This window comes from Brassica napus, chromosome C1 (assembly GCF_020379485.1).
Source record: "Brassica napus cultivar Da-Ae chromosome C1, Da-Ae, whole genome shotgun sequence".
NCBI lineage: Eukaryota > Viridiplantae > Streptophyta > Magnoliopsida > Brassicales > Brassicaceae > Brassica > Brassica napus.
Window position 1 is genome coordinate 26865565 of NC_063444.1, and position 14556 is coordinate 26880120.

General features: G+C 40.3%; 2 protein-coding genes across 2 annotated transcripts; both read right to left on the minus strand.

The window, feature by feature from the left end:
• Nucleotides 1–908: 908 nt before the first annotated feature.
• On the minus strand, nt 909–4763 carry LOC111201731. The gene has a single exon (XM_022694023.1). The coding sequence runs from the start codon at nt 4761–4763 to the stop codon at nt 909–911; it is 3855 nt and encodes a 1284-aa protein (XP_022549744.1).
• Nucleotides 4764–4891: 128 nt separating this feature from the next.
• Nucleotides 4892–6173, minus strand: LOC106373450. Its single transcript, XM_013813620.2, has 2 exons — nt 5886–6173; nt 4892–5821 (listed from the first exon to the last, which is right to left on the minus strand). Exons 1-2 carry the CDS (start codon nt 6171–6173, stop codon nt 4892–4894), a joined length of 1218 nt encoding a protein of 405 aa, XP_013669074.2.
• Between the last annotated feature and the right edge of the window lie 8383 nt (nt 6174–14556).

Genomic DNA, 14556 nt, shown 5'->3' on the forward strand with positions numbered 1-14556 from the left:
TTGTATAGGTTGGATGAGGTTTAAGTGGTCTTCTGGTTGTATATTTTTGTTAATTATGAATCTATAAATGGTTGTTTAATTGTGGTTTGCTATATTTTTGGCTCTCAAGGATTGGGCTCTAGATGATTGCACTCGTAACGGTTTATGTTAGGCTAAATAAGATATTGAACAGCTTAGTAAAATAATGAAAGTGTAACGTAAAATAAGTAGATGTTATTGAAGTTAACCAAGAGTTGCAGAGGATATGTAACCTAACCAAAGTAACTTGTTTTATAAGCGTGTTTATATGAGTATTGTTGGAATGTGAATACATTTAATTTGTTATGTTTCACGGGACTTTTTACCCATATGATGTGTCATTTTATTTCTTATAATGTAGTCAACTAAGACGGAATGCGTGTATTTTTAGCCTGTCATTGGCCGAGATATGTATTTTTTTTGTGGTCGTTTAGTTTTTGTTTGTTTATAATTTTATTCTTTCAGTATCCTGATCAAGTTGATTTATTTATAAAATCATAGAGTTCATAGTTAAAAAAGTGAAGTTGCCTTTTTTAATAAAAAGAGATTGAATGTGATGAGATTAGTATTAGGATCCTTGTGTGCCAAGGATCATATCAGATATTCTATTATTACGATAAGGAAAACTTCCTTCTTCTTTTTTTAACACTGGACTTTTATTTCTATTGAGAGCACATAACCGATTGTATCAAGTAACTCCCCACACAGGTAGAAGGGCACTTTTAAGAAAATTAGAGAAAACGAGAAAAAGATAACACAACACAGGGATAAAAGAACAAAATGAAGTAGGCAATCAGTAGATGCCCATCCAGAAGAGAGTCCAAAGCATAATGGAGAGGATGCAAAGGTATAGAAACCCTTGATAAACGACCAAACTCCACCCTGCGACTTCAGTTACTCACCGCTTCAGCATTCAAATGTGCTAGTAGCCAACTAGGCCCACCTCTCGCAATATAAGAGGAGAATCTCCTGTCACAAACCACACTTTCAGCTATCTTTGTTGCAGGACGATTCTGTGCTTCACATGCATAAGTCATTTGCCAGGTTTGTAGACAAGGAATGAACGATAAAACCTCATTTATCACCAAGCGCAATCTCGGAAACATTGAAGGGTTGAGTAGCGCATCACAGGCAAGGGTGTAATGAGATTCAAAGATAATATTCCGCTGATGAGTTGATCTCATACTTTCAACTGCAAAATGAAAACCCAACAACTCAGCTTCCATGTGCGAGGAAACCCCAGAAAAAGCACGACGACTGTGCAAGAGAACGGCTCCATTGTGGTCACGTAGAAGCCAAGACGCACCACTAATAGACTGAGCTTCGTTCCACGACACACCAATATTACACTTAAGGACTCTAGAAGGTGGAGGTTGCCAACTCTGACTGGACCTATTTCTGAACGATGACACAGGTGGCTTTGATGACGTTGAAGGGTCTCTAATGTTAGCATGTCTCCATTCCTCCGCAGCTTCAATAGCCATACTAAGCACCGTTTCTGAACCTGTTTGTTTCTTTTCATACTCAAGAGCATTTCTTGCCTTCCAAATTTCCCAAATAATCCATGGGAAAGTACCATTAAGCGCAGTGTTCCGAGAACCACCATTAGAGACAGCCAGATGATGCAGGTTCAAGAAAACAGAGTTTTTGGAAAAACCTCCAGTAGGTAGTCTTATATTAGACTTGACCCATACCTCTTGAGCCCGAGGGCAAGTAAATAAGGCATGACAAACAGTTTCAGCCGTATTAGAACAAACAGAACATGTCGTGTCTAAATGAACACCTCGGGACCTAAGCCTTTCCTTCACTGGAAGGGCACCAGATAAATCTCTCCATAAGAAGTGCTTAATCTTACTAGGAGCTCCAATTTTCCATATTTTCTTCCGCACTTGTTTCTCCACCGGAGGAAGACCTTGTTGCAAACCATTGAGAACACGCATGGTATCCAAGAATCTATATCCACTCTGAGAAGAATAGCATCCATTTCTAGTAAGTCCCCATTTAAGACTGTCTTGCTTCTGTAAGTTAGGCCTGATCTTTAGATTAATCTCAGCATCAGTAGAAATGAAAGTGCGACACACTAGAGCCTCATTCGACGAGGAAGATCCTGGTAACAAAAGATCAGCAACCGTCAGCGTGAGGTCTATGGTACTATCATCTCTATACAAAGGATATTTTGGAACTTTATCCATAATCCACTTCTCTGCCCACACATTCGTGTCTCTGCCATTTCCTATCTCTCTAACCATCCGCTCTTTCAAGAGTTCACGCCCATGAAGAAGGCTTCGCCACACATATGAGGGACGTGATCCCAGACCACACTCCAGAAAGGAACCGTTTCTGAAATACCTACTCTTCAAGACTCTAGAGACAAGAGAGTCCGGTCTAGACCACACCCGCCAAGCTTGTTTAGCCAAAAGGGCTTGATTAAATGTTTCTATATCATGGAACCCAAGGCCACCCTCCTCTTTACTTTTACACAGATTCTGCCAAGAAACCCATGATATCCTACGCCTTAATTCTCCACTACTCCACCAGAATTCACACATGACACTAGTGAGCTTCTCACATAAAGTCTTCGGTAACCTGAAGACAGACATTTCGTAAATAGGCAAAGCCATACAAATAGATTTGATCAAAACTTCTTTCTCAATCCCTAACACCACCTTTATCTCAGCTTTGACCTCCTCCGGTACTTGTGCTCCAAAGATAATGGAGGACTTGGCTGGATTAATGAGCTGACCAGACGCATCACCATACCGTTCCAAGCACTTTACCAGCTCCTCACTATCAGCAACATTAGCTCGACAAAGAAAGAGACTGTCATCTGCGTATAATAAATGATGGACCCCAGGACCACCAACGCCTAATCTGATACCTTGAAGTTTACCAGCCGCTTCAGACTGGTTAAGAGTCCCAACTAAGGCTTCCGCACATAGGATACGCAAGAAGGGCGACAAAGGATCCCCTTGACGGATTCCACGTTCCGGTTTGATGAACCCGTGAGGACGACCATTAAGAAGAACTGTATAGGACACAGTCGAGATGCAAGCCATCACCCAACGGATCCAAATCCTATCAAAGCCCAACTTCTCCAATAAAGTCTCCACAAAGTTCCACTCTACTCGATCGTATGCCTTAGACATATCAGTTTTCACAGCCATAAAGTCCTTGGCGATCGAAGCATTAGTCCGCAACCCATGTACCAGCTCATGAGCTATTATCACATTGTCAGTGATCAAACGCCCACCAACAAAGGCACCCTGTGTGTCTGATACCACCTCCGACAAGCAAACCTTCAGTCTTTCCGATAAGATTTTAGAGATGATCTTGTATTGGACCGAGCACATACTGATAGGCCTCATATCTTTCATGCAGGTTGGATTCGAAACCTTCGGAAGGAGACTGATCTGCGTGTGGTTCCATCCATATGGAAGAACTGAAGAGCGAAAGAATTCATGAATCTCATCTGAAATTTTTGGTCCAACTATGTGCCAAAACTTCTGGTAAAACACTCCAGTTAAACCATCTTCCCCTGGTGCACTATTGCCTTTAACCGCAAATGCTGCCCTCTTTATCTCCTCATCTGTGACTTGACGAACCAGAGAAACATTCATCTCTTCGGACACCCTTTCGTGGAAACCTTCAAAGAGTGAATCAAGGTCATGAGGATTCGAACTCATAAAAATGTCACGAAAGTACTCTGTCGCTATATGACCTTTAGCCCCTTCCAAAAAATGTTCAACACCATCCTCATCCAGTAGCATAAGGACTCTGTTCTTAATCTTCGTGCCTTTCACACTGTTATGGAAGAAGGACGTGTTCAAATCACCAGCACGAAGCCATTCTTCTCTACTCTTCTGGCGCCAGAACAACTCCTCCTCTCTAAGGGCCATCGACAGTTCACACCTCAACTGTTTCATTCTGTTGGCATCAGGGTCCAACAGAGCGATCTCTGCCTCCAAGGAGTTTGAAAGCCGAGAGATATTATCTCTTGAGTTCACTCCAGCTGACTTCTTCCATTTTGCCATCTCCTTCCTGCAGCTTGCAATTCTTTCCAAAATACCAATATCAGCAGAATTATCGCTTCCTTGCCAGCCTCTTCTGACCGCCTCTTCAAACCCAGCCTTTCCTATCATGCGCTTATCAAAATAGAATCTGCCTCGACTAGAATCCTCGTTCTCTAGAGAGAAACTGATCAATAAGGGACGATGATCTGAAGCCCACATCTTAAGGTATTCAACGTGAGCTCTTGGAAACAAGTTAAACAACTCATCATTTCCAAAGCTCCTATCCAGTCTGCATTGAACACAAACTCTATCTCGAACACCTGCCCAAGACAACCGGTTCCCAAAGCTTCTTAGTTCACGAATTTTGCAAGTAGAAGCCATGTTCCTGAAATCCCAGAAAGATGCTTCACTCCTCACCGCACCACCTAATTTTTCCTCATTGCTCATCAATTCGTTAAAATCACCAGTAAGAATCCATGCCTCATCTCTCCTTACTGCTATATTAGCTAAATGGTCCCATACAACTTTCCTCCTTGCCACCACAGGGTCACCGTAGACACAAGTCAGGAAAAAGCTGAGAGAACCCACCTCCACTTTCATATCAATCACTCTCTTATCTCGAAACAGAACATTCACCTTGTAACTTTTCTTCCACAGAACCGCCAAGCCATCACTCAAGCCAACAGGCTCCACAGTGACTAAATTATCATACCCCAATTTTTTCTTCACACCCATCATATACTGAAATCGTTGCTTAGTCTCCATTAAAAATAAAAAATCCAGAAAATACATCTTGCGTAGCTTCCGGAGGTAACGAACTGTCTCGGTGCTTCCAGCTCCTTGACAGTTCCAGCTCAATATACTCATTGGGGAGGCAGCGGCTTCAAAGCGGAAGCCACCGTTTCTGTATTGATTTTTGGAGATTTTGTAGAGTGATCGCCAACACACGAGACCGCTTTCCTTTTGGAAAAACCAGCGGAAGCAACTGTATCTTCACCATGAATAACCAAAGCTGACTTCTTTAGGGCATCATCAGTTCCAGCAAGACCATCACCATCACCAGCAACACAAGCTTTCGTCTGACTCAGCCTCTTCCACCTCTGCGGGCGTCTCCTCGACTTTTTCCCATCACTCTTGGTCCCGGTAGGATGGTTAATAGTAGATGAACCAATCCTGAAGACCGTAGGACCAACAGGAGAGGAAGATGAGGACACCTCGAGATCGTCTGCTCCACAACTAACAACCAGACCAGTAGACAGCTTGAAAGGCATATACTTACTTGAGCAAAACACGTCTCCACCAATCTTCCTCTGTCTCTCATATCCAAATACATGGCCTTTACCCTTCTTAAGATTATGCGAAATCAATGGCATCTGCCTAGCTCCTACTGCACCCTTATCCGTGATAGATTGTTGCACACGCATGATCCGGGCCTGACTCTCTGTAGGATCACTATGAGAAACATACTGCAGTGCCGCATTACGTTCCTCCTCCGCCAATTGTGGAAACATAGGAGAGAAACCAGGCGGCACCGCATGTCCTGGTGGAGGAACAGTCCCAACAGGGTCTTTCAGGTTAGAAGCTCTGCCATTAGAGGATACTACCACCTCTTTAAACACTGGTCTCACTTTTTCCCGAAGGTAAGGGCAGTCGGGTCTCTCATGAGTCAACGGAAGACAGTGAAAGCAACGTTTCGTCAACTTTTCATACTCAAACTCAATCACGGCTTGCCCCCCTGATGGAAGATTTAGAACCTTCTTCTCCAAAGCTGGCCGGGTGATATCCAATCTCACCTCTTATGAAAGCCTCTTTTTATGAGCACTTCGGGTCATACACAATTTCAAGAACCTTTCCTACCTTGCTAGCTAAGAAATCCATCGTTTCCAACCTATAATGATTCATTGGTATCCGACTGATCCGAACCCAGACGTCCACTGTTGTCAGGAAATCTTTCGGAGGAACTGGAACCCAACGATCCAACAGCATCGTCCAATGGTTAAAGGACCATGGTCTGTCGTTTAGCACCATTACCAAATCCTCCTCCCTTTGGAACACGAACAGGAAGCGTTCGTTAGATAGAGCTATACCTCTGACTCTGTTATAGACCCTCCAAACCTGACGCATCGTCTCTATCATCTCATCCATTGGCTGACAAGACGGGTTAAGCAGACAACCCAAAAGACTCGTGGCGTTCTCCTCAAAGACCGAGAAACATGCTTGATATTCTTGCTGAAACAGGCTTGCTTGGTTCTAAGCCGGCTGGTACTCCAATGGATCAGAATCATCAACTCGCTTCTGATGCGGGTCCTCTGTTCCCTGACCCGTGCCAATACCGTCGATTGGTAGGACGACTAGTCAATCTTGCGATATCCCCTCCTGAGTTGTCATATTCTATTCACTTACTGTCTCAGTTCATGCAAACCCCTCGTCAAGCTCATTGGGATGCTGCATTGCGAGTTGTGCGTTTTCTCAAAGGGTCTCCTGGTCAAGGAATCCTCTTAAAATCTGACGGTAATCTCGAACTGTCCATTTACTGTGATGCAGATTGGCAGTCTTTTCCTCTCACGCGTCGCTCTCTCAGTTCGTTTGTGGTTCTTCTAGGTGGCTCTCCTATTGACTAGAAAACTAAGAAACAGGACACCGTCTCTCACTCATCAGCTGAGGCCGAATATCGTGCAATGGCAGCAGCAGTTCGTGAAATGAAGTGGATTGTTCCTCTTGTTAAAGACCTCGGTATCTCACCATCCACACCTGTGCCATTTTACTGTGATAGTCAGGCTGCGATACACATTGCCTCAAATCATGTGTTCCATGAACGAACTAAGCATATTGAACGAGACTGTCATAGTGTTCGCGATGCTGCCAAAGCGGGTCTCATCACAATGCGTCATGTTCGTACGAAGTATCAACTGGGTGACATTCTCACTAAAGCCCTTGGTCGCCTACAGTTTGAGTTCTTATTGTCCAAGTTGGGAGTTCAGAATCTTCCCTCTCCAACTTGAGGGGGAGTATTAGGATCCTTGTGTGCCAAGGATCATATCAGATATTCCATTATTACAATAAGGAAAGCTTCCTTTATGTTAGGGATATTTATATATCTTGTTTTAGGAATATCTCCTCTTCTTGATGTATATATACGATGTAAAGGTTAACTTGTTTAATAAGAAAACATATTCAGAACACAATCTCATGCTTTACATGGTATCAGAGCAGAAAAATCCTCAGACCTAGAAACGTTTCTGTCGGTGTGTTAAGAGCTTCGAAGTTCGAAGTTCGAAGATCTTCTGGTTGTTTTTCTGTTCGTTGTCTCTCTGTGAGATTCAGCAAGTATGGGTGATGGAGAAGAGTCGTCCGTAACCAAGAGTGGTACGATGGACAGCAGAGGCGTTGACAGTGCGACGCCGTATTCCCTGCATGCTTCCGACAATCCGGGAGCCATGATCACGTCAGTGACGTTGACAGGTGAAAATTATGGTGAATGGTCTAGTGAGATGACCAACGCTCTTCGTGCAAAACGAAAACTTGGGTTCGTTAATGGTACGATCCCGAAGCCTCTTGCAAACGATTCTAACTTGGAGCTTTGGCTCTCGGTTAATTCGATGATTGTGGGATGGATTCGCACATCCATTGAGCCTCGGGTACGGTCTACTGTTACGTTTGTGCAAGATTCTCATACGCTTTGGGAAAATCTCCGCAAACGATTCTCTGTCGGTAACAAGGTGCGTGTGCATCATCTGAAGGAACAGCTCGCATCTTGTCGTCAGGATGGACAGTCTGTTATTGAGTTCTTTGGACGTCTGTCCAAGTTGTGGGAAGAGTTGGATATGTACTCGCCTCTCCCAAGCTGTACTTGTGGAGCAGCTCCGGAGATAGAGAAAGCACGAGAGGCGGAGAAGATGCATCAGTTCGCGATGGGTCTTGATGAATCGAGGTTTGGAGGAATTTATCAGTCGATAGTGTCGTCAGACTCCGAGATGGACATTGGAGAAATATATGCTAAAGTTGTGCGAGAAGAACAACGTCTTAACTCGGCGAAGGACCGAGAGTCACAGCAGAACGCGATTGGGTTTGCAACCAAGACTGAACTGGATCAGGCTACTTCGCATACTGGTTCTGCTGGTTCAGGAAGACGCTCACAATGTACTCACTGCGGGAGAATAGGACATGACAAGTCGAACTATTGGCAACTGGTTGGTTTTCCCGATTGGTGGGAAGAGCGTGCGTCGTCAAATAGAGGAAACGCTGGAGTAAACAGAGGTGGAGGCAGAGGAGGTCGTGGTTGTGGGTCTTCTGGTGCTGATCGCTCACGCAATACTGGAGCTCGAGTGAATAATGCACACGCGACTACTTCGAACTCTTCTTCCTTTCCTGGTTTCACCGATGAGCAGTGGGCAGCTCTCTCCCAGATGATTGATGAAAGAGCACGCCCATCGAATGACAAGCTCTCTGGTAAGACTAGACTTGGTGATCTTATACTGGATACTGGAGCGTCTCACCATATGACTGGAGACTTTTCTCTGTTAGTAAACACGTCGGTGATACCGCCGTGTCCTGTTGGGTTCGCAGACGGAAATAAAACGTTTGCAACTCATGTTGGAAAGCTTCCTTTGACAGATCGTGTCACGCTGGAAAAAGTTCTATTTGTGCCTAACTTGAATTGCTCCTTTATCTCTGTTTCGAAATTTTTGAAACAAACAAACTGCTTTGCTCTCCTTAAGGATACAGTGTGTGTGTTTTGTAGGACCGTTTTACGAGGACCCTGATTGGAGCCGGTAGAGAGCGAGATGGGGTATACTATTTTCAAGATGTCATGGCTGCGAGGGTTCACCGTATGACTAGTTCAGTTGTCAGCTCATCGGATCAGTTTATGTGGCACCAACGGCTAGGACATCCGTCGTTTTCTGTTATGTCGTCTTTACCTATGTTTTCTACAAATAAAACTGCTGACCCTGGTCCATGTGACACTTGTTTTAGGGCAAAGCAGACTCGAGAAGTTTTCTTTAATAGTTCTAATAAAACTAAAGAGTGTTTTGATATGATTCATTGTGACGTTTAGGGACCGTATCGAACCCGTTCTTCTAGTAGTGCAGTCTATTTCTTGACTGTTGTAGATGATTACTCGAGAGCTGTATGGACGTACTGGCTACTTGAGAAATCTGAAATTAAAACCGTTCTACAAAATTTCTGCACAATGACGCATAAACAGTTTGGAAAGCACGTCAAGATTGTGCGATCCAATAATGGTACTGAGTTTACTTGTCTTGGCAGCTATTTTCGAGAACATGGAGTTGTCCATCAAACGTCTTGTGTTGGAACGCCTCAGCAGAATGGGCGTGTTGAGAGAAAACACAGACACATTTTAAATGTGTCTCGAGCACTCTTGTTTCAAAGTAAGCTCTCAGTTAAATTTTGGGGCAAGGCCGTCATGACAGCGGCTCATTTGATTAACAGAACGCCTACTAAGGTTCGTCAGGGGCGTTCTCTGTATGAGATATTGTATGGAACTGAACCAGTGTATGAACATCTTCGAGTTTTTGGGAGCTTGTGCTACACGCATCATCGTTCTCGTGATAAAGATAAATTTGGACCACGAAGCCGGAGATGTATCTTTATTGAGTATCCATTTGGTCAGAAAGGTTGGAGGGTGTACGATTTGGAGAAGAAGGAATTTCTTATTAGTCGAGATGTTGTGTTTTATGAAACAGAATTTCCGATGGCTTCTGTGTCTGTTCTGCCTCAGTCGTCTGTCTCGTCCCCGACTGTTGCTTCTGATGATGATTGGATTTTGCTCCCAGAGTCGGAGCCATTGTTAGACGAAAGGGGGAGCACTGACATCTTCAGTGAACTTGAACGGGTTGCAGAAGTTGCTCAGCCGTCAAGTAGTGTCACTGAAACAGAACATGCGACAGAATCTCTTGCATCACCACTAGTAATATCTGATACTTCTGTTCCTGCTCAGCAGTCTTCCTCTCTAGAAGAAGTTTTAGGACGCGGGCAACGTGTTCGAGCTCCACCGGTTAAGTTTCAAGATTATGTTGCTTACAACACAGTCTGCATACAAGATACCGATCTCGCTCCTACTTCTTCAGCTCTGTCAGTGTCGTCTAATTCGGTCACTTGTAAGACACCCTATCCATTGGTTGAATATCTATCTGATTTGCCATTCTCACCTGCGCATCGAGCCTTTCTTGCAGCCGTGAATGCAGGTGTGATTCCGAAAAGTTATTCCGAAGCTGTAAAACAAAAAGTCTGGCGTGTAGCAGTGAAAGATGAAGTTGGTGCGCTTGAGGACCAAGGCACATGGGATGTCACCACTCTCCCACCAGGAAAAGTTGCGCTTGGTTAACATTGGATCTTACGATCAAATACAACTAAGATGGGACGATTAGGCGGCATAAAGCGCGACTTGTAGTTCGGGGAAATGATCAAATAGAAGGTGAAGATTTCACCGAAACGTTTGCGCCTGTGGTTAAGATGACCACGGTTCGTGCTCTCCTCCGTATTGTTGCAGCTAAGAAATGGGAGATTCACCAAATGGATGTCCATAATGCTTTTCTTCGTGGAGATCTTGAGGAAGAGGTGTACATGAAGCTTCCTTCCGGGTTCTCTCACTCGGATCCAACCAAAGTATGTCGGTTACGAAAGTCTCTGTATGGTTTACGACAAGCACCCCGGTGTTAGTTTGCAAAGCTCTCGAATGCTCTTGTGAAGTTCGGTTTCCAGCAGTCATACGAAGATTATTCATTGTTTACGTTTATCAAGGGCGATGATGAGATTCGTGTCCTTATATATGTTGATGACTTGTTCATTGCTAGCAACAACTTGGTTCGACTGGAGAAATTTAAAGCTTATTTGGGTACTTGTTCCACATGAAAGATTTGGGGAGATTGAAATATTTTTTGGGCATTGAAGTAGCTCGATCTGACGAAGGTATCTTCCTTTCTCAGCGAAAGTATGTTCTTGATATTCTTGCTGAAACAGGCTTGCTTGGTTCTAAGCCGGCTGGTACTCCTATGGAGCAGAATCATCAACTCGCTGCTGATGCGGGTCCTCTGTTCCCTGACCCGTGCCAATACCGTCGATTGGTAGGATGACTAGTCTATCTTGCGATATCCCGTCCTGAGTTGTCATATTCTATTCACTTACTGTCTCAGTTCATGCAAACCCCTCGTCAAGCTCATTGGGATGCTGCATTGCGAGTTGTGCGTTTTCTCAAAGGGTCTCCTGGTCAAGGAATCCTCTTAAAATCTGACGGTAATCTCGAACTGTCCATTTACTGTGATGCAGATTGGCAGTCTTGTCCTCTCACGCGTCGCTCTCTCAGTTCGTTTGTGGTTCTTCTAGGTGGCTCTCCTATTGACTGGAAAACTAAGAAACAGGACACCGTCTCTCACTCATCAGCTGAGGCCGAATATCGTGCAATGGCAGCAGCAGTTCGTGAAATGAAGTGGATTGTTCCTCTTGTTAAAGACCTCGGTATCTCACCATCCACACCTGTGCCATTTTACTGTGATAGTCAGGTTCCGATACACATTGCCTCAAATCATGAGTTCCATGAACGAACTAAGCATATTGAACGAGACTGTCATAGTGTTCGCGATGCTGCCAAAGTGGGTCTCATCACAATGCATCATGTTCGTACGAAGTATCAACTGGGTGACATTCTCACTAAAGCCCTTGGTCGCCTACAGTTTGAGTTCTTGTTGTCCAAGTTGGGAGTTCAGAATCTTCCCTCTCCAACTTGAGGGGGAGTATTAGGATCCTTGTGTGCCAAAGATCATATCAGATATTCCATTATTACGATAAGGAAAACTTCCTTTATGTTAGGGATATTTCAAAATCTTGTTTTAGGAATATCTCCTCTTCTTGATTTATATATATGATGTAAAGGTTAACTTGTTCAATAAGAAAGCATATTCAGAACACAATCTCATAGCTTTACAATTAGCAAAGCAGAACTACTAAATCCACACAAAAAAATAGAAAAGTGAGAAGAACATAAATGAGTCCATGAGTGGAGACTATTATTATGAAGAATTAACTGTTTCCAAAAATTTCTCCATTTGCTTGTAATAGAAACAACCAGTGCAGCTATTTTCAAGATTATTGAGCTTGCAACTTTTTGGTAGCATTACGAGGATCATATTAGTTTCATAAGACATGTTCTTCGTGATAGGGACATCACACAAGGAACATTTGATTTTCAATCAAAAAAATATCCTCAGATTGTTTCATTTGTAATATTGTAATTCATTAGTTTTTTTATTTGATTAATAGAAAGACAACCTCATATGTGGTTGATTATTTTTCCTATATTAAAGTAAAAATAGTCAAATATGTTTATAAAGTACTATTTTCATTTGAATTACTTAAAACAAAATTACTAATATAATTTTGATTTCTAATTCTATCTGGTAACTAAAATTTTTATATACATAAAAATTATATGTAAATATATAGGTATCTTTTGTTAAGAACATATACAAAGTATATTTTCTTAATTTTATTCAATTATTTAACATATCATAATTTTATATCTATTTTATTAAATTTATAATAAATCTTATTATTGTTGATATTCATATCTTCTTAAATACTACACATACTGCAACTTATATAGGGGCGTCAATTCGGGCTGGCCCGGCCCAAACCCGATAAGCCCTTAAATATTTGAGTCCGGCCCGGTTCGAAAATATTTTGGGCTTAGAATTTAAAGCCCGGCCCGGCCTTTATAGGGGTATAGGGTTTTTCGGATTTTTTTAGGCTTTTTAAAAAATAATTTATCATTTTCATTTCCATCGTTTTAATACATGTAAATTTAATTTTCATTAAAAATAGTTTCATTTTTTTTGTTTTAAAATATAAAGTGAATTTAAAATTTTCTTCTATCTCAAAATTTTTTTACTTTTTCGTATGCGTTTTTTTTCTTGTCATCATTTTTTCGTATGCTTTAAAAACATATTATAAACAAACATAACTTAATAAGATTTAGGTATTCAAATATAAATTAAAACTAAATATATAAAAGAACAAAATTTATGATAAACATGGTCGAACGTTTTATACTTTGCATTTTAAAATTAAAAAACATGTTGTATATAAAAGAAGAAGGTACATTTACAAAATTTAAAGTGTGACACTTATAATGATCAAACAATAAAGTGCATTAACAATTTTATAGTTGCTTTATTAGAGTTTGGATAAAAATATTAAAATAATATGTCAATGCTAATAATGGTTTTGATTGTAAAAACAATAATATTTAAGCTAAAATATAAAATTTCGGGTTTTCAGGCCGGCCCTAGCCCAAACGGCCCGAAAACGGTTTTAGGTCCAAAATACCAAAAGCCCAAATGGACTTAGCCCGAAAGGCCCAATTTTTTTTGGGCTTAAAAAACTAAGCCCAAACCCGGTAATTCTAAGGGCTGGCGGGCTCGGGCCGCGGGTTTTGGTCTAATTGAGTTTATACATCAAAAATGTTACCAGTCAATAATTTTAAAAATATAATAACTCATATTTTTACAGCAAACTCACTACATAAATCTATAATTTCTAACATAGATTTTACTGCGACTTACATTAACTTATAACTTTTATTGTAATTCAACTCTAATTCAATTTATCACCAATCGGAGTCTATAGTTTTTATCGTGTTTGTTTTCAAAGATGTTAGTATTATTTAAGTTTTGATTTAACACGTCGTTTTCTTTATCCGTTTAGTAAGGAAACTGAACCTTAAAATTGTGCTTGGTATCATACATTTCTTTTGCAACTGTTTTAAAAATATTACATTAAACATCTATCATAATATTATCATTTGATATAAAAGAAAAAAAAATAGAATAAGTATATATACAATATAAAAAAAATAAAACAATAGGTAAAATACAATTAAGAAATGAAAAAACTAAATTAAACATCTCTCTGAAAAATGTATGGTAAAATAAATAATAAGTAAATATACAATATAAAAAATATAAATATTATATTAAATATCTATCATAATATTAGAATAAGTAATTATACAATATAAGGGAAAATACACAATAAGTAATTATACAATATCATAACTAAAAAAACTAAATTAAACATTTATCTGAAAATGTAAAATAAAATAAATAATAAGTAAATATAGAGTATAAAAAATAAAAATATTACATTAAACATCTATCATAATATTAGAATAAAAACAAATAATAAGTAAATATACAATATAAGAAATATAAAAACTACATTAAACATCCGAAAAACCAACAGTAAAATAAATAATAAGTAAGTATACAATATAAGAAATATAAATATTACATTAAACATCTATAAGTACTATTGCCATTTGATATAAAAGCAAAAAAAAATAGAATAAATAAATATAAAATATAAGAAAAAATAAATAATAAGTAAATATATAATATAAGAAATAGAAAAACTACATTAAACATCTATCTGAAAAACGTATTGTTTTACATTTTTATTATTTACAAATATTTTAATAAGTAAATATATATACAATATATGAAGAAATAAATAA

Excerpts from the sequence above, each read along its gene's own strand:
- LOC111201731 (XM_022694023.1), bottom strand. The coding sequence starts at position 4,763 with ATGGGTGTGAAGAAAAAATTGGGGTATGATAATTTAGTCACTGTGGAG.
- LOC106373450 (XM_013813620.2), bottom strand. The coding sequence starts at position 6,173 with ATGGATGAGATGATAGAGACGATGCGTCAGGTTTGGAGGGTCTATAAC. Across the intron at positions 5,822-5,885 it reads TGGATTTCTTAGCTAGCAAG|GTGAGATTGGATATCACCCG; the intron begins GTAGGAAAGGTT and ends CTTTCATAAGAG.